General features: G+C 34.2%; 1 protein-coding gene across 3 annotated transcripts in view; it reads right to left on the reverse strand.

Moving 5' to 3' along the window:
- Positions 1 to 458: 458 nt before the first annotated feature.
- The window catches only part of LOC125073569 (guanine nucleotide-binding protein G(s) subunit alpha), a 37,038-nt gene continuing 16,949 nt past the window's right edge, over positions 459 to 20,547 (reverse strand). For all 3 annotated transcript variants that reach the window (XM_047684432.1, XM_047684435.1, XM_047684434.1), the window contains 9 exons: positions 9,778 to 9,901; positions 8,911 to 9,072; positions 7,470 to 7,553; positions 6,980 to 7,113; positions 6,654 to 6,782; positions 5,805 to 5,984; positions 5,047 to 5,245; positions 4,810 to 4,966; positions 459 to 2,999 (listed from right to left, as the gene is read on the reverse strand). In XM_047684432.1, the coding sequence (XP_047540388.1) occupies positions 4,820 to 4,966; positions 5,047 to 5,245; positions 5,805 to 5,984; positions 6,654 to 6,782; positions 6,980 to 7,113; positions 7,470 to 7,553; positions 8,911 to 9,072; positions 9,778 to 9,882 (1,140 nt within the window). In that variant the 5' untranslated portion in view covers positions 9,883 to 9,901 and the 3' untranslated portion in view covers positions 459 to 2,999; positions 4,810 to 4,819. The remainder of the gene's footprint in view (positions 3,000 to 4,809; positions 4,967 to 5,046; positions 5,246 to 5,804; positions 5,985 to 6,653; positions 6,783 to 6,979; positions 7,114 to 7,469; positions 7,554 to 8,910; positions 9,073 to 9,777; positions 9,902 to 20,547) is intronic.

The following is a 20,547-nucleotide window of genomic DNA, read 5'->3' on the forward strand; positions in this document are numbered from 1 at the left end:
TTAAGTTACATAAGTATATAAGACGCCGTGTTATTTCACAATGATTTCTAAGACTGTGTTATTCGGGAGTCGCTCTTATTGCACATAGTCATATTAAATATATAATAGCTATATAAAAGTATTTAAAGAACCTACGAATACCAGAAACAAGTGTACAAAATAAATAATTAAACACACAACTGTAAAATTCTTTCTTACATCCTTAGTAACAAAAAAAAAAAAAAACGAATTGCTTTTATTTAATTCTAAAAGTTCGTTTACAAACAGAATTTTCATATATAAGAATTATTAAACAATGGAATTTATTCGTAATAAAAGTTTTTATATAAATATTGACAAAATATAAAGGAAGTTTGAGCGACCCCGGCTCAATCGCGTAATGTAACATACTCGTTTAACATACACTATAATTCCCTACTTACAATTAAAATTTTTAAAAACAAGAGATAAAAAAGAAATACGTTTCATAATTAATATATATATTTAAAAAATAATATAACGACACTTTTATCATTACAAAGCAAAATAGCGTTAATTTACAAATTACTAGGAAGGATCAGCTTAATTGTAAACATATTTTGTAATTATATATATATATATTTATATTTTTTTTATATGGTAACATTATGGTGTTTCCGCTAGCAACACTTCATTATGGCACATTACACTAACCAACGCTTCAGCATTGTATATTAAGGACCATATCATTATAAATATAATTATTAATTACAATTAAATAGTTTCATATTCACGAAGCGTGTTAGGAAATGCGAAAAAAAAAAACAAAAATTAAAACTAACCTAACGAATTCTTATCAATAATAAAAGAAATAACGAAAAATAGATCTTTCAGTGTATTTTCTAACAACGCGTATTGTAAGTACATAAACCAATTCTATAAATAAAATATATTTTTTTTATTTATATTAATAATAATTATTTATTTATGTTAGGGCGATAATGTTAGTAACATTTGTACTTAGGGCTAAATATGTCCTAAAAATATATGGGAAATATATTATAAATTAGAAAGAAATGAACAATTAAAGTCAAATACTGCTATGATTGATATTATAGGCACCGTATCGGATACGGGCGGCGAACTCTTTGGACCTTAATATTAAGAAATTTTCATATAATAAGAACTATTCTACAAGTTAAATATATCAAAAGCTTTTCTGCTTTTTCTTGTTATAGTCAAAATGTGCGTTAAATTAAACAACCTAACAAGTCATCTAATAATAAACAAAAAAAAAAGTAAATAAAAAAACTATTACACAATGGAAGACACTTTATAAAACTAAATGTAAAATAAATCTAACAATGCATCCGCAAAATAACGACAGAGGACGCGTATTTTAAAATAGAATAGAAAAAAAAATCTCCGAGTTCAAAAATATACAGACAGAAAAAAGAACAAAGTTCAAAATCGAATCATTGCTTCAAAAAAAAAAAAAAAAACAAAATATGCGATACAAAAATTGTATATTTAACTATTAACGTATACCAACACTCCAATAAACGATTACGAAATAAAATTTGGTCTACACTTGGGTACCACTTTTTCTTTTTTTTTTTAAACGTATGTGCAAACATATTATGTCTATGGTACGTATTTTCAGTTTCAAAATTAAATGTCAAGATATATTTTAATGTCAACGATAAAACAAATAAAAAAAAAAACGTTAACTGTCAACAAGAAGTAAAACAAAATGTTACTATATTGTTTAGTAAAAGCAAAACTGTGCTTTTTCCGTATGAATACTAAATCTAGCCTCCGGTTAAAATCGCTTTACACAATGATCCTTAATATAAAATGGCATTCTAACGCTCGCCAACCGCTTCATTGCTTTTCTAAATACAAATATAATTAATTGTATGAACTCGTTTAATTTCTTCTTTGGTGTTACTTCCGAAATATAAATCATAAAATATTTTTACACATATAGGTACAAGTTTGTAACACGATACCGTATAATCCGCAAATTTATAAAATGTTTATACTATAACGGTGCGACTATTTATTACAAAATGTCGAATAAAAAATTGACTTTCGCGCCTTTTTCGTGGTACAGACTAAATAGTAAATATATTTTTGACGTAAACTATACATTACTTTTTTTTTTGCAAGACGGAGGTGCTAACTAAAACTGCCTTACACATCGAGCCGATGTATTCCATTTTAGAAAATCGAAGTTGCCAGCGTGCTGAACGTTCGGAAACACCATGCGAAAGGAAATCACAGTGACACTGGCCTCCCGGCGGTCGATTTTGTTAACACTAGCAAATGGTACACTGGCCACGCGACTGAATATATATATTATTAAATAATTCTATTATAGTTACCGGCATGTATAAAAATGTAGAATAAAAGTTTTACATACATCTCATAATTGTATTAAATACGTATTCTTTCATGGTATTGTGCATTTGTTTTTTTTTTCTATTCGGTTACAAAATATACGTGCTATATTGCTACACGAAATAATCACCAAAGTATCCATAATTAGAAATAATGCGACTATAACGCCACTTCACGCTGTTCAATCAAAAATAACTCTTTACGTCGTATCGACTTCACAACTTACAATATAATAACCAAAATTTTAGGCAATTGACATAAGATTTCGATTTGTCGTGCGTACATAGCCATACGTAAGATAGATAATACAGGATGTTCTATTAAGAAGTGATGATTATTTGTAAAGGGCCGTGTCTTATCTATCTATATATAGCTTCTAGTAAGTTCGATTGGAAAGGAAACGCTGTATATAGATACAATCAGCGGTTGTACTGATTACCTCGCGACTAGAAAGAGACACTACACGTGAGTGAGGGCTGCGAGTACTTACTACCGTACGACAAATGTAAGTTTTACGCCAAGTGCCGGCAGTCGGGCCTGCTCGAGTCTGTCGCGTGGCGTGGGGGGGTTGGGGGGTCTCTGCTGTGTCGCCGACTGTCAAGCCAGTGTCGGCGCGCATCGCTCTTCTCTTTTATCTTCTGGAAAATTCAAAATAATCATCCATTGTATTCACTTTGGACTCGTATCGACTAATTAATTGCTATTATTATCGACTAATTAATTAATAGTAGGAAGTATAGGAAAAAAACATAATACACTAAGTTAAGATTACAAATGAGGAAAAATGTGAAAATTATAGAATTTTTTTTTTAACAATAACACTTATTTGAAATTAAGAAGTAGGATAAAGTGCACAAATTCGTTTGCAAACAGCTGTATCCGCGTTCATTGAATGCTAACGGTATAATATACAGATATATTGTTGAATAAATATTACCATCGATAATTAATACTAATATATATTGCCGTTGTAAGAAAATTTATCAGTACTGTGCTTTCGTAGAGAACATTTTTATAAAGCTCACTGGGTATGTTCTAGATTTTCTCTATGATAAAATTGACTGCATCAGTCTGGACATACAATGAGAAATCAACATTCAAGATCTCTTGAATGGTACTGGATTCCTTTGTATAACTTGTCTTTTGACCAACTCTTAAAGAACTTGAATCTCAAGTTCATCGATTATGTTAACATATATAAGGAGTCATTAAAGGCTGTGACTTCAACATATTTAAGGTATCACACGATGAGCGCTGTTGCATAAGGGTGAGTACTAATACAATAAAAGAGAAATGCTTCTATTTCGTCACAAAGGAACTGACGGTATCACTATTTATTATAAAATATTTTTTATGAATTTTCCTCCAATCAGCGGCCTTAATATCTACGCTGTGCAGCACGCGTGACGATACGCAAATATCTGCCAAACGATTCCTGCCCCTCCACCATGAGACTGTGATCCAACAATCCAACAATATATCTACCAATATAGGTACCCTGTGATCTTTCTCCGGACCATTTCCATATTCAACCATCCATCTGACTCAAACAAAAGCAGAATTCATCAGAGCACTCATCTCCACTACACCTGTGCAGAACATCTGTCGTATATTCTTTTCGTTCTTACTTATTTGCTCTTAAAAAGGTCAGTTAACGTGTACACTTTTATTGCATGTAATTATGTTATCTTCAAAAATGTATCCTACTGTTAGTTATTTACAGCTTTTTGATAAAAAAAAATATCCAACCTGTAACTGCTTGTGTTAAGCTAATCGTTTCTTGAATATAGCAACTATTTTAGACAAACTGCACTAAAAGTCAAGTCAAGTTTACACTTAAAACTTTATAAAAATATCTTTTGGGGAAGAAATTAAGAACTAAAGTGTAATAAGCAAAAACAGAGAATTCGATCTCGAAACTTTTTTTTTTAATTTGGTAAAAACCGCCCTCACGAACTTAATGAAAACATCTTAGGTATTATTTAATCTGTATTTATGTTACCCTTATATGTCCACAATTGTATATTATTATCCGTCACTTTTTTTGTATAGACGGACGTGTAAATGGACCACCTGACCTCAAGTGATCACGACCGCCCATAGACAATGGCGCTATAAGAAATATTAACCATGCTTTACATCGCCAATGCGCCACCAACCTCGGGAACTAAGATGTTATGTCCCTTGTGTCTGTAGTTACACTGGCTCACTCATCCTTCAATCCGGAACACAACAATACTTGATACTGTTGTTTAGCAGTAGAATAACCCAATGTAAGGGAGAAAATATCAATAGAAAGTCACTTCGGAGACTTTTCAAGCTATACACATTACTGATATCGATTTTGCTTAATTATTATGAAAAAATAAAAACGAAGCCAGTATTTGATTTATCTTTAACACATTCGGCTAGAACTATAACGAGCCCGAGCAGGAGCGCGATACCCACCGCCGTCCCGTTAGAGCAGCTCGTACTGCCGCAGGTGCATGCGCTGGATGATGTCGCGGCAGTCGTTGAACACGCGCTTGATGTTCTCCGTGTCCACCGCGCACGTGAAGTGCGGGTAGCAGTAGTGCTTGCCGTCCCCGCTCGCCGTGCTGATGCGCTGCAACACGCGGGGGGTGAGCGCGGGGCACGCAGGGGGGGGGGGGGGCGTGGGGCGTCGCGTGCGTGCGCGGTACTCACGAGGAACTCGTCGCGGATGAAGTACTTGGCGCGCGCGACCTCGGGGTGGTCCCGCGCGTCGGGGCAGGCGTCGGGCGGCGTCTGGTAGCGCGCGAACTCCGCGAAGTACTCCTCCAGCCGGGACTTGCCCGCCAGCACCTTCTCCGCCAGCAGGTCCTGCTTGTTCAGGAACAGGATCACCGATATCGTGCGCAGCCACCTGTGGAGCGGGACGCAAACACCGACGTCATCGTTGCGCGAAATATTGTCAGTATTGTAACTTCTATTCATTCGTTTAATACTTATTCCTGCTCATATTTCTTCATAGCTATCTTTATATTATGTGAAATTTTGCACAGCTGAATAATGTTTCTAGTTGTAGTTTAAACGCATTGTAAATTGTAATTAGTTACTGCATTTGATACATCTACTTTAAAAAAAATTTAAATGACTCGCTTACATAAACCAACGGGTCTTACGAGATCATTTTTTTATCGGGAATTTAAGTCACCGACTGGCCATCCCATTATGTCTTACCTATATATAAAAAGGCAAAGACAAAAAACAGTAGAGTTACTTTTCTTCGTCTGCTTGTTAGCTGATTTCTTTTCTAAGTAGCTACTGACGAGCTTTATTGTTATCAATAAAAAAAAATGGAAGGAAAAGAAAGCTTTTTTAAATTTGCAACAATAATCATATTGTCGAATTTCGACCAATGTGCGTACAAGTACTAGTAAGTTAAAAAGTTTATTTATACAAGAACACAGTATTTTTTGCACCTATTGTTCCATATACTCTTGAAGAGGTCGAGCGACTCTCTGAGCCGGTTCTGCGTGGGGTCCTCACGCAGCACCATGTTGTAGGAGGAGCAGGCCGTCACAAAGATAATGGCGGTCACGTCGTTGAAGCACTGGATCCACTTGCGTCGCTCGTCCCTCTGACCGCCCACGTCGAACATACTGGAAGAGAGAATAATAAATGATAAATTATGCAAGATAATAAGATCAAACTTTTATACAAAAAAAAAGTACTCAAATATTATGAGGGGTGACACGGATATAAAAATTCGGATCTATATAGAAATGGATACGGATATATGAATAATATTTTACCGGTTTTCGGTTAGTTTTGGTAACGGATATTAGACCCAAAGGAAAGTTTTCGTTTACAATTTCGAAATAATCTGACTTTGACCTGATTTTATTTGGCGATTATTTAGTATTAGGTATAATCAAAGAAAAAACAACTAATAACATTAAAATACAATTAGCTACTCTACCCTGAATACTATCATACCAAATTAAAACTTTCATAAACTATTAATCATTTTCATCAGGTAAATAATCGGAAACCGAATTTCGACTGTGTATAAAAGGACGGCGATAATGGCCCGTAATTGGTGAAGATTTATTATTGTATGTAGTGAACATTGGTTAAATTGATCTCAACACAAGCCGAGGTTGTCTATGAATTCAATGTAAATTTTTAGTTTCAATACATAATATTATGTATTTATTTGTGATTCGGTCAGGTAAATACCCAATATACCACTTATAGTAAATAGGTCCAAGATAATGCTATAGACCATGTAACCGAAGACGCCGCGATCCGAGGGTAGTGTCACTCACTGGAAATTGACTTTGTCGACGACGAACTGCGTCTCGAAGATGCCCGAGGTGAGCACTCGGCAGCGCAGGATGTCCTGCTCCGTGGGCGTGTAGTCGGCGCGCTTTATGATGTGCACCTGGTCCAGGAAGCTGGGGGGGGGGGGCGGTCGCTCGTCAATATTATTTTAATATATCTTGAGGTTTAGGTTTTACTTCACATTAATAATTAAATAATTTAAGACACACTAGGACCAATTATTACTAATTACTTTAAAAAAAATCAATTTAGATTATTATCAAAGTAACTAGGACCTAATGGTCATTATATTAAGGTTGTTTTTACATACTACTTGGCACAGTCGATGAGTTGGTACTCGTTACTGCGCTCGTAGGTGCGCTGCACGCCGTGGTCCTTCCACAGCTCCTCCGTGTGTTCGTAGAACTCTGATGGGTAATCGAAATCCGGTTGGGACGCTACATCCTATAACGAGTTTACATAATCATATTTATTACATATATTACAAACTATTATATTTTTGTTTTCAGGCATAAATAACCAAAGTTATAAATGTTATGTTCATTTAACTCGATATCGCTTGGACATTAAATTATCACGAATCGCCCGCGGCAATACTCGCATTATATAGGCTTGGTAGTCAAAAGTTAGGTATAAAAAAATAGCCTATGTTCTTCCTTGGTGTTGAAACTTGGTTCATACAAAATTTCATCAAATTCGGTTTAGTGGTTTGTCCGTGAAAGAGCAACAGACAGAGAGACAGAGGTACAGATAGTTAGAGAGAGTCACTTTTGCATTAATAATATTAAGATGTTCCGTACCTGTATATAATCGACGCGCGCCTTGTTCTCCGGCTTTTCGAGAGGGATGGGCGGAGTCAGGGTACTCATCGCACCAGTAATTGTCTGGAAGAAGAAAAAACTCATACCTAGAGAATACTGCCGGTATAGTGATCTTGCCATCTGTGGTCAAAAATACAATCGGGAAAATAAAATTATTTGAAATGTTATCTGGCAGGCGAAGAAATGGACTACTTGATGGTAAGTGTTCACTTTTGCTTGTAGACACTGCCACACCAGGATCAAAATGTTATTTTTAATATTCTTAAATAAACAGATATCCAGAAACATATTGTCCATCTATCTTCTCTATTTTACTCAGTGTTAAATTAAATTAGATTGGCTTATTTATAACGTATGAACATAATTATTTGCAGGCCGAATCACAAACAACATTTAAGGATTACTGATTACTATATATAATTTTAATTGTAGTCTATTTTGTAACTTTGGTTTGTTTGTAGTCATTACGAATACAGTTATTTTTTTTTTATACTATACAGCATGCTCTTAATCTATATCCTTTGATCTTACACCGGTTCACATACAAATTATATGGATTAGAAATCATAACTAAACAAATATGGATTTGAATAAATAATTTATTTCATTAAAAATTTTTTTTTTGTGATATAATCTGCACTTTCTTGACAAATATATAAGTCATTATATATTTTTAAAGTGGTTATGGTGAGGCTATCCTCCCAGATTAAAAAACCTACCCGGCTCTAATAACGTTACAATAGTATCTAGATTATAAGAAATTCAACCGACAACTAAAAAAAACACCGTAACAATTATTAGTAATACAATTTAAGTATACGTTTTTATGTTTCTAAATCTTTAAGAGATATTCAGACTTTATTACAAAGTAAATAAAATTAGCAGAATCCAAAAAATTCATAAAGCAGTCCTACCTTTGGCGTCGTTAAAATTTAATTGCTTACTATCAATAATGTCGATTACATTTTTTATCGACTTATTTGATTGTATCATGAGTACATCACTAGAAACTTCAATTCACATACCTTATAGTACCCATGAAATGTGAAAACGAATAAACTGTATATTTAAAAATAAAAATTCAATTAAAAATAGATGTTAATATTTATCAGCAGATCACTCGTGTTAACATTATTACAAAATTACAACACTCTTTAAAAAAAAACACTATTGATTGAATTAAATATTGGGAAAATTGAATAATATAAAGTCAGGATCTCCGCTTTAAGCGATGAAGTGACGTCGCTAGAGACGGAAGTATCGCCATTTCTTTTGCCATCGAGACCCACATTTCCCACTTAAAGCGCCCCCCCCCAACTCATACAACCTAATTCCAGTGAGATAAATAATGACCTCTGCTGTACCTACTATTCATGTCTAAAGAACTGCAAATGGCAAGTCCTCATTAAATACCACTCACAAGTATCGCATCTCGTATATTCTTCTTGATATCCTCGATCTTCTCGCGTCGCTCCTTGTCGGAGAAGCCGTTCACGTGAAGGATTCGCATCTGCTTGACGATCGTCGATTTCCCTGACTCACCAGCGCCGAGTAGTAGCAAGCGATGCGTTGCGCGATATAGCTGAAACATTTTATTTTAATTTTTATTACGAATCAAAATTAAGTCTTTTACAATGAGTTTTAGGTAACTTAAGGATTTTTTCATTTCGCAATTATTTTCGCAAGCACACGTGTCAGCAGTTGTCCCTAATAACTCGACAACGTGAGAGGTCTAGTACTTAAACTCAAGTCAGATCTTATGATGATAATGTCGTCGTGACCGATTTAAATCACGAGGAGGCCAATCTCAAGGGAGGGAGGGCACAAGAGTGTTCGGAAACACAGGTGCACTCTGTATTCCTTCACCTTACCTCACTCTAATCCGACACGACCGGCTTCCGAGGCTCGAGAGTACACTTCCAACTTCTAGACTTTAGGCCATTACTGAGAATTTTTCGATTGTAAAATCTGATTTTTTATGTTATACGAACGTCCTAAATGTGCCTTCAGTGTGTGGCCTCTCGGCTTAGGACCTTCACAACGTCGGGAGTTACCCGACACAGCAAAGCAACAGTGCCAATCTCCAAATCCAGGTGGTCACTGACAATTTCTTGACAGAAAACCTGTACGACATTTACTGGTCCAATTCAGGACTTCAAGATCTACTATTTATATGATTAATTATTAAATTATAATAAAATATATGAAGTATAAAGATATGTTATATAACTGATGTCAGCGAAGTCGTACGTTTCGTATATTATAAACTCATCAGAAGATCTCTTACCTGCTTATCTTTTTGCAGTTGGCGGGTAATTGCGTCACTGCGCCGCTTCTGTGATTTGGCGTCATCCTCGCCACTCTTGGCGCCCGGCGACCCGAAGCAACCCATGGCAGACCACGCCGCCCACCTGGAAAGAGATAAAATCTTTGTTTTAATAAAATTAATTACTTCATTGCATGATAACTATATTAAACTTATTTCATATTCTAACATGATTATATTTGAATATGAAATACCAGACTCATTGTCACAGGCCGTCTCAGCTACAAAGGGTACCATTGAAAATCTGTGGTGGGTTTTGGAAGCTAACTTGGGAGCTGAATCGTGCACCTATTTGGGACACGCTTCAGTTTAGATAAGTAATGTTTTTTGTCGTAAAATATTCGTGTGTCAAAAAATACTTTGTCTTAGCCTCATATTTTTACGAGAATATATGGAAATAAATATATTGATTTTATTTATAATCGACATCGCGCCGGCGGCGAAGGGAACCTGAAACTTTTTTAGAACAACGTATACTCTATTGCGACCATAACAGGAAAAAAGTCAAATAAACAATATTTGACAACTAATTGTCGCGATCTAATTGGTCGAAATCTTGATCAATCTTGATTAATATTCACTATGGATTTGCGAAAAATTTGTGTTTTGAGCTTCGACAAAAATGTTTTATCGGAATTTTGGAATTAAAATAAGTAGTTCAATGCAATAGTGTTGTATTATAAATAAAGATATATTCATATAATCATAAACTCTTAGTAGTGCACAATATAGCTGAGTTATTATCATGAAATACGTAAATCTAAGGTTTGTTTATCTTTTTCTAATTTCCATTTGAATATGCTATAGTTAAATAACCTCCTTGTACCTCTCCTTAAAATATGGGTCACTTTGCAACCAAATAGGCCATTACCAAACTTTTTCTTACAAAGAAAACGATTTAATTTAACATGAACGTGCTATAGATAACTTCTTACTTTCATGTACCTATGTAGTAATAGTTATGTTGAATAACTTTCGTTTTCAAACAGTCGTAACTACGTCGTCAAATACCATGGAGGTTATGAAGATCCATGTACGACCTCATCCGTCTGTCCGTGCCATTGAGCTCGACGTGTTATTTGTAGGCTAGGAGCTCATCGAAAAAAAATACTGTTTATACATTTCTCGTATTTTTTTTTTCATTCCTCTAACTATTCAATATCTTAATAAATTTAAATAAATCTCTTTATCCTTTGATATAAACGTTTTTTGTTTGACCCTTATTCTGCTCGTGTGAAGTCGAGACGAATTGCTAGCTCAGCAGAACTTTGGTAAGTTGAAATCCGTTACAACACGAATAATAAAAACCTTGTTCCCTTACCGTCAAGCCTCAATACCTAAAATAGATAAAATCTGAATTCTCGATACTACAAGCAGTCGCTAATTCCCTTCGGCAATTTCAATATATCGTCCTCTAGAATACGAAAACAATATATTCGACATCTGAATCTCGATCAACGATTACCACTACCCTTATAACTTGATGATTTAAATTAATAATCTCTATTGTTTAAAGAAAAAGTATGACCTTACGAATATTACAGACACATTACTACTTAGAAGTTAGAAGTATGTTTTACAAGTGTGTGTACTTAGTAAATATTAGCACAAAATCTAAACCAATATAAAACCACGACGTTTTTGTGTCTCCATTGAAGTTCGATTTATTGAGTTTCTATTATATGTACCCACGTATCACAATAAGCTCGAAAACTTCTCGACGTTTGCCCCGTCTCACGACCGGGATGTTAATGTTACATAAATTAAAAATGTAACGGTATATTTAAAGGCATTTCTCATATTAATATATTTCTCTCCAGCTAAGCGTGAAGTTATTTACTAGTGTGACGTCATATCACTTGAAGTCAGAATTCAATCGACGCCTTTTTCCTTTACCGGCTCATCGATCTGACTTAGGTTATTGAGATTTACTTTGAAAGCGTATACGTGCAGTATGAATACGTAACGTCTCAAACACGCTTTTATATTCAAGTGATGTCTGTGTTACTTAATTTTATAAAAGTTTTTCAATCTAAACATCTATTTATGTCCTATTACGATATTCAAGAAACGATTACGGATAGTATTGGTTACCAGACGTAATTCAATAAGTGAATAAAATATTTTCAACTCGTTAAAATTGTTAACTATTGAATATATAACATACAGTTAGATATTCCCTCAAAGCGCCACCAACCACACGATTTAATATGATACTGATGATAATTACACTAGCTCACCAAAACCCCTCGAATGACGATTTGATGTAACCCACATCCAGCACAAAGTCCAGAACCGGTTTAATTTTTTTTGTTGTAAAAAACTATCAAATTTAAATTAAAACTTCAACTAGTAATCCATTGATCTTAATCTGGGATAAAATATATTTACAGTCGATACCACGATTTGATATTTATTTTCTTAAAGCCAATCGTCGCCTCAACAAAAAAAAAGTAATTAAAAAACAAACGACCATAGACGCAACCTCTTTTCAATCGACTAACAAAAAAAAAATAGTAATTAAAATCAATAACTTCAGTTTTTACATTTCTTATAACACTAGATAAATTAGATTACACGAACGCGACCTCCTTGACACCTAACGACGCTGAAGGCCGCAGTGTTAAGCTATTAAATACCCATAAACACCACTGAGTTACAATAAGGGCTACGACATACATACATACAAAAGTATTAAAGAAAGCATAAAACGCGACCGGCTCTCTGACTAATAGGGCGATTCAGTCAATCGCGTACGCATCGTAATGCTGCAAATATGCTAATGGACTCATTATGAACGCCTTTTGTTGTATGCAAAGCGATTTCGGTAGCTAATTCGATCTTGCCTTTGGACAGTCCCTGTGCTCGAATATCGTTAAGTTTCGTCGTCTCTCGTCTGGTAATCGTACACACGAACACGTTTACATGTGTACACGTACGTACACGAGTCGATTCGTTTTGAATAAGAAGACTTTGTTCACGAATACGTTGGATATTGACAGACGAACTGTTCATTTAATCCTGAAAATAGTATTCAAATAAAAGACGTATGTCATCTAAGATATTCTTATGAATTCGACGAATTGTTCATTGGACATTCTGCTGTAAAGGCCTTTAGCTAATTACTAAATCTGTCTAAATTATTTTGATGGCTATTTTGTATGGGATGAAAACGAGTGACTTCTGGTAATGATTGAGACATTATTTGGTTCTTTATTGACTTATTGTTCGTCAAAATCTGCCACCGGTTGGCTCTATAATTGTGCGTTTTTGGGTCTACTATTTGATTTCATTCAATCGTGTCTGACTTGTAATGGGACAGCCCATTGGTATGAGTGAAGGATCAGAGCCTGTTTCTATGTTAGTCTTAATAGATACTATTATTTTGTCGTATTGGCTACTGTTATTTGAGAATGGCAACATTAGCCGAAACTTGGAGACTGTTCGGGTACATAAAAAGTTCATTAAAAACGATACAGGTTATTAAATCAAGAAATACAAATTCAAATGAATAAGAAAATAAAGTTTTCAACATTTATTTCAGATTAGTTTTTTTTTTATAGAAATATTTAAATACAACAAAAAGATATATAAAATTTTCCATAAATAGAAGCTTAACTAGACCTATTGTCTAGACAAATCATTGCATTTTATAATCAGACACATGATTAATTAATTAATTAATAAATGGACAAAGACAATAGGATATTTAAAGATTATAAATGTATATAAGACACGAACGTATCATTCTTTTATCCACGACTAGCTGAACCTACGGCTTTACCAGCTCGAAATTTATAAGACACAAACTTCCAACCCCCATTTTAGCTCCTTAGGGGTTGAGTTTCGTAAAATCCGTTCTTAACGGCTGTATAATATCGCTAAGAAATCTAGTTGACAAATTCCAAGTTTGTAGGTGTTATAGTTACTGAGATTTTGTGATTAATCAGGGAGTGGTAATTCGCTTTTATATACATATATAAAATATATATGTATATATGAGACAATGCGGTGGACTGGGTTATACAACATTTATAAAGAAGCCAAAAATATAAAGTCCTACAATTAGTCAGTCCCGTCAATCCAGGGAACTTTAGGTGATGTCCCAAACTAAATGAGCTCGTAATCGTTACTTGGCAAACGCTTGCATTCCTCTCGAGGAGAAGATTTGGAGCTCATTGGACTCATGTAAGTTACCTCACGATGTTTTCCTTCATCGCAGAGCACGAGATGAATTATAAACAAAAATTAAGCACATGGAATCTCAGTGGTCCTTGACTTGACAGGGCCATCTACGCCTTTAAAAATACGCATATTAAAATGCTAAAAGACTGTTACTTTGAATCGGACGACTACATGAAGTTGATGACCGAGGTGGCATCGCTGCCTTAACAACAAAATCATGCATAATACTTTCTTAGTGCCTCTCTACATTAGGAAAAGAAGGTCGCCTATTTTTAAGTCACTACCAGTTAGTCAAATTGTTGCCTTCCTGAAACTAAAAATGACTCAACAATTACCACCGGCCACTGGGTTTCATCTCAGTACTTTATGGCATAAAATATTTACTATAATATATAAACGCCCTGTCCGGGTGTGTACCACCCACTCGTCGGTTTTTCGTTGTTGATTTTAAAGTCGAGACAGTTACACGCACAAGAGACATAAAACTCGTTATAATTAATATACTTACCTCAGATATATCTTCAAAATATAACCATAAGCCCTTCGGCTAGGATGTAGAATATCTGATGAGTGGGTGGTAGCCGCTCATTAGATATTCTACCGCCAACAGCAATACTTACTGTTGTCGTGTTCTGGTTTGGAGGGTGAGTTAGTGTAACTACAGGCACAAGGGCCATAACATCTTACAATCCAATGTTGGTGGCGCATTGGCGATGTAAGGAATGATTAATATTTCTCATAGTGCCAACTTCCGTTGGCCGTGGTGACCATTTAGCATTTGCCCGTCCACAGTCAAAACATCTCATAAATTCCGTCGTTTCATCATAATCCACTTGGGGTGATAAAAGTCATTAGAATTATTTAATACAATAGTATTATCACATACCTTTATCTACTTAATCAAATATTAATATAACTGACTGACAGACATCATATCATCAAGCATATCACTAAGAAAGGTTTTTTCAAAATTCATCCCCTAAGTGGCTAAAATTGAAGATGAAAATTTATTTGAAACCCGAGCTCAAATGAGAGTATTACCAAAAACTCAAATACTTCGGAAAATTCGGCATTTCCTGAATAAAGGAAAAAAAAATTTATATAAACGGAACTATCTTCATTAAAATTAGTCCATATTTCGTTATTTATCAATTAAACCAATAACCACTAATTTCACCAAGCCAGATGTTTCACATGAACTCAATAAAAGTCCGGTGAAATATAATAAAAGAGTTTCACCTTTTATTATAGACAAAGTCGAAGACAAAAATATTTATTCAACGACAATACAGAAGCGTTACGACGAAAACGTAACATTGAGAAAAACCGACGAAAGAAACTCAGCGGTATATTTTTTATAATAATATTTACCATTCATTAAATTATATAATTCAATATTTTCAACTCAACTAAACTAATTAAATCAATCAAAGTCGAACGCGTATTCTATATAATATCGATATATATTTAACTTGCACCCAACGAAGCGGGCGGGTGACGGAATGAAAATAAACAAATTTATTATAGCGGTTATTATTAATATAATTAAATATTTCTATAAGCACATTTGTAGTCTATATCTTTTTTTTTAATTGTAAAATTTGCTTTTAGGAACAAAAACACGGCACAAACATACATACAATTTAGGCTTTTCATATTCATTGACTATCTGAAACTATCGAGTTCGCAACAATTTTACTTTTCGCGTTATTTATATGCCCGTAGTCTATTCCAAACACGAGAGGACAATAGACAAAAAAGCCAACATTTGACATCAAATTGACGCGATATCATTGGTCGAGAGTTTGAATTGTCTCTGAGTTTTGAATGTCAAATAAACTGTTTTCATTAAAGTAAAAATATATACAAAATATTTTTTTGTATCAATTTATAAAATGTAATGCCTTATATTCCGTTTAATTATGTTTAACTTTATTCATAATTGTGTAAGATTTCCGTTAATATACGTTTATTGATCTCATTAATAATTATATAATGTTAACTATATGATTTTATGTACGTTAGTCTTTTTTTCAATTTTAATAATTGTGTAATTAGTATCAGTGGAGACTTAGCTGATGTATGTAATACTGTATATTTTTATTATATAAGTCTCATCTCATTGTTTGTTTCCCTAAAATAGAATAAAACAAATGAAATAAAGTGAAAACGTATAAATAGTGTGACACTACATCCCGTTCCTCGAAAATTATTGGTCTTTTGATAAAAACCGGGCTTCGCTTGGATAAAATAACTAAAACTAAACAAATATAAATTCACTAACTACCGTACACATGCACGAAATTATTATTTGGAACAAACTTTCTGAATGCACCCGTAAACGTCAAACATGGCCGCCCGTTGAACTGTCATGTCATTGAATTTTATGGATTTAATATCGAAACATCTTGATTATACGAACTTTACGTATATATGTTGACGATTAAAAAAAAAACAATATTTTTTAACGATCCATAATTGTGGATAGTTTTCGATCGGGTCTATCGTAGATCGGCACGAAATTATTTATATAGTTTGTACTGTATCAAGTGTCGGGACCCCCTTAAGGGTTACGTGGTAACCGAGGCAGGAGAAAATAAAAACAAACTTTCTAACGCCTGAAAATAGACACGGTATCCAAACCACGTACCTCGCTATACACGAAGCTGATAAGCTAGCCACTAGAACATCGAGGCAGGCATGACTTTGACCTAATGAACACACAAAGCTATTTCCGACTAATTGATATATCGACGTTCAAGCTCAGGCTAAACCACAGATGATAAAAACCTTCAAAGATGAAAATCGAATTTTAAAATTCGTATAAGAATCGTAATATTACTTATAATTTCTTTTTGGTTGATTAAAAATAGTAACAATTGAGTTTCTTGCCAGTTGGTTCCAGCGGTATCTATATATCGAACCGATGGTTTCGAGTTTTATAATAAAATTAACCTTGTAAAACTATTAAAAAGGATATTATTCCAAATAATTTATTTATTTTCGTCTCTGATTCCATATTAGGTCTTGGTCTCAAACTCATGGATCATGGAGTAATAGTGCAAAAACCTTTATTAAAAGTATAACCCCACGCCTTATTGCCCCTACTGGTGACAGGAGGGCTGGTTCATTTTTTGTCCAGAGGATCGGAATTGCGATTTAAGGGGGAAATGCTGCTAGCATTCTTGCCACTATGCTACGCTGTCATGAATTGTACAGTGACTATATTTAATTTATATTTAATATACATATAATATTTAGTAATTAAGGTCTTAATGTTAATAAAAAATCAGTCTACTTGAATTAAGTATATCTCGATTTTGATATTTAATATGTAGATTGGTGCCTTCCAAATTTATCACCCCTTATTAAAAAAAAAAGAGTCGTTTACATAAACAAAAAACCCAAGATGCTGGTATTTATCCCGAGGCAATAAAAACCCAGCTACACTAGAACACTTATATCGTATACGATAACGTTACTCTAGAAATAATATCTCAAGTTATATTTCGTCTGTGCTATTGGTGTATCTAGTCTAGTATTTGGATTTACTTTAGCACGTGAGGGGGGCGGGGGGGGTGTGTGGATAAATTTAACTGATAAAACTTTCTCTTTAAATTAATTAGCTGTCACAGAGACCTACCAATAAATCTACCTACGGTATAAAAAGAATAACATTCTCCGTCCTAGTGCTAAAGGGACCAATATCAATAACCCTTACTTTTATTAATAGAAACAATGAATATATGTTGTTTGTTGTTTATAACACTAGTTGTCGCCCACAGCTACGCGCGCGTTTTAGGGGTTGATCGACAGTTGTTAAGCAAAGAAACTAGCCTAAATCCTTCGTTGGGAGTTCAAGGTTGTTTCATAGAAACATCATACATAGTTTTAGTAGTTTAGCCGTGAGAGCTACGGACAGACAGACAGATAATATTAATATATTATAAATAAGACAGTAACTCTGTCAGACTAGATAAGACTTTTTAGTCGTTTAGCATATTAAAATTCGACTCAGAAATGTACTTAGGCCATTTTAGCACCGGGCCAAAGGTTTCCATATTCAAAGCGAGTAAAACCGCGGGAAGGAGAGCTCGTTACGTAATATAACACATGTGGCTATTGAAATTGATGCGCACGCATCGACGATGACGAAACTGATGAAACGTACTGCATCGCTTATCGCCATGTATGGGAAAGTCACGGCTCTCTTATGTCGGCCCTTAATCTTTTTTACGTCACACGAAACTCGAAACTCGAATAATGTAAGTGTTGTGATTTGTTTAAATCATTGTTGAAGTGAAACCTTGCAACACCGACGAAAGCTAATATTGTTTTGAAGTGAAACTTCTTTAGGACTCGACGAAAATGCGTCGCGACGAAAGTACTAACAGAAAAAAAAAATTTAATCTAATTGCACATATACACGTTTTTTTTTACTAGTATTTATTTCACTTTGCGTTAGTGTGTGTGAGCGAATCTTGTAATTGAACTTTAAATCAATTTTGATATTTGATAAAAGTTTGTTTTAAATTATTGCACAAGAAGATTTTTTTGACGGTTTTATCGACATTTTGCGATATTTTTATTACTAATTTTCATTTAAAATTGCGTCACACGGTACATAAAAGACTTATCGTCAAATGTTGCTAAGTGTATGTGTGTGTATCAAAATTATAATTTTATTATTTTATGTCAAATTTTTAGGCAGCAATTCAAGACCAAATAAATGATTATAAATTTGAAATGGAATTAAATTTCGAACAACAAAAACTAACTATCAGTATTTGGTCATAATGTATCCACAGTCTAACTAGTACGTATACCATTTAAACCTCATTGAGATAGCGGAACTATTAAAGAATGCAAGGAAAAAGTGGGTCCGGCGAAGGCGTCACCACATATCATACCATCAAATTGGACGGTAACGTTACTATGTGTTTATAGCGTAACATGTTTCTCTAATCCCACATCGTAGACGACCAGAAATGACACTACGACATAAAAAATAAAATTAATGAATTTCAAATAATATGCATATGACTACGAAGATATCTTTTAAAATTTAAATCTCTATGTTTAAAGTTTAAACTGTGACACAAAATCCTTTGAATAATTTTCCCGCGTCGCAGTTCGAAAGTGACGTTCATACAAAAAAACACCCCGAAAGTATACGTCAAAACGCATGTTACATTAAAATCCTTGTCATATGTAGTGACTTCGTAAGATATTCTCTTTTTAAATACGAAAAATCGCTTAAAAATAAAACATGCCGAATTATATCACTGTACAGAGTAGATCTCGATCAATTCCAATGAAACGCTTCAAAAAGATATCGTTATGAATATTCCAAGCCTCTGATCAAAAACATTATTGATAAAAAAAAAAAAATGTGAAGCATAAAAAAAAAACAACAGCGTAACATCTTATCTAAAAATACTTCCGATTATTCCGCGGACTCTTGAATGAAGACATCCATTAATATACCGATAAAAATAGACTTATTACAAATACAATATGTTTATCTTTAAACATCGTTGCCGTCCGTACGAAAAGGAATTCTTTATGCCCCTTCCGCTTTGATGTTTAAATTATGCATTTCCAGAAATAAAACTCACTAAAATAGCTCAAGGAATACAATCAAAGATAAAAAAACGAGGGTCAAGAACGGAAACCAGAGGCATGTCAAATTGGCAAAAACTATATATTTTTTTCTTTATAAATCTTAACTTTTTGTGTAAAGTGATGATTTAATAAAATACTAACTATACATCTCGGGTTACACCAATAGAGTAAGGATCTACATAGTTTATAAGGAAAAACGTGGGAAACCAAGACAAAATGTTAATTTTTGGGGCCAGGCACCTTCGCTTACGTAACAGAACTCGCCAAAGTTTCAATCAACAATCGGACGAATGTTTTAATGGTTTAGCAAAACATAGAGGACAAACATACATTACAATTTATTAAGGTTTTATTTTTATTTTTGTCAAGTTAAGATAACACCAAACGAGCCCAGTTCGAAGGTATTACAGCTAATGGTTTTATAATGTTTTACAACTGCGTAAAACAAATTCCAGAGAGCATCTATCTTCTTGTATAATTGGGGCTTAGTGAGCTTTGAATGTGTATTCCGTATCCAAAGGTATTATACCTTATATATATGTTTACATATATGCCAATATTATAAAGTCAGAGTGTGTTTGTTTGGATGCGCTGATCTAAGAAACGACCAGTGAAATGTTTGAAAAAAATATATAATCGCTACGGTAGCTTATTTATTGGGAATGGTTTCTAGACTTTACGACTTCAAGGAGCGGAGACGTAACATTAAACTCGGGGAAAAACTATATGACACAGCTGGAGAGTTAGTATTTTAGAACGTGCTAATTTCAGAAGTTACAAGACCGTAGAGCGTTGAAGGCCTAGTGATTAGAACACCAGCATCCTAACCGAATGATGTGAGTGAGTGGCTGAATTCACATGCTTAATTTCTATTTGTTGCCGATCTAGTGATCGGCGTTGAAGGAAAGTTACGCGTTGGGT

The sequence above is a fragment of the Vanessa atalanta genome, chromosome 24, assembly GCF_905147765.1.
Source record: "Vanessa atalanta chromosome 24, ilVanAtal1.2, whole genome shotgun sequence".
NCBI classification, from domain to species: domain Eukaryota; kingdom Metazoa; phylum Arthropoda; class Insecta; order Lepidoptera; family Nymphalidae; genus Vanessa; species Vanessa atalanta.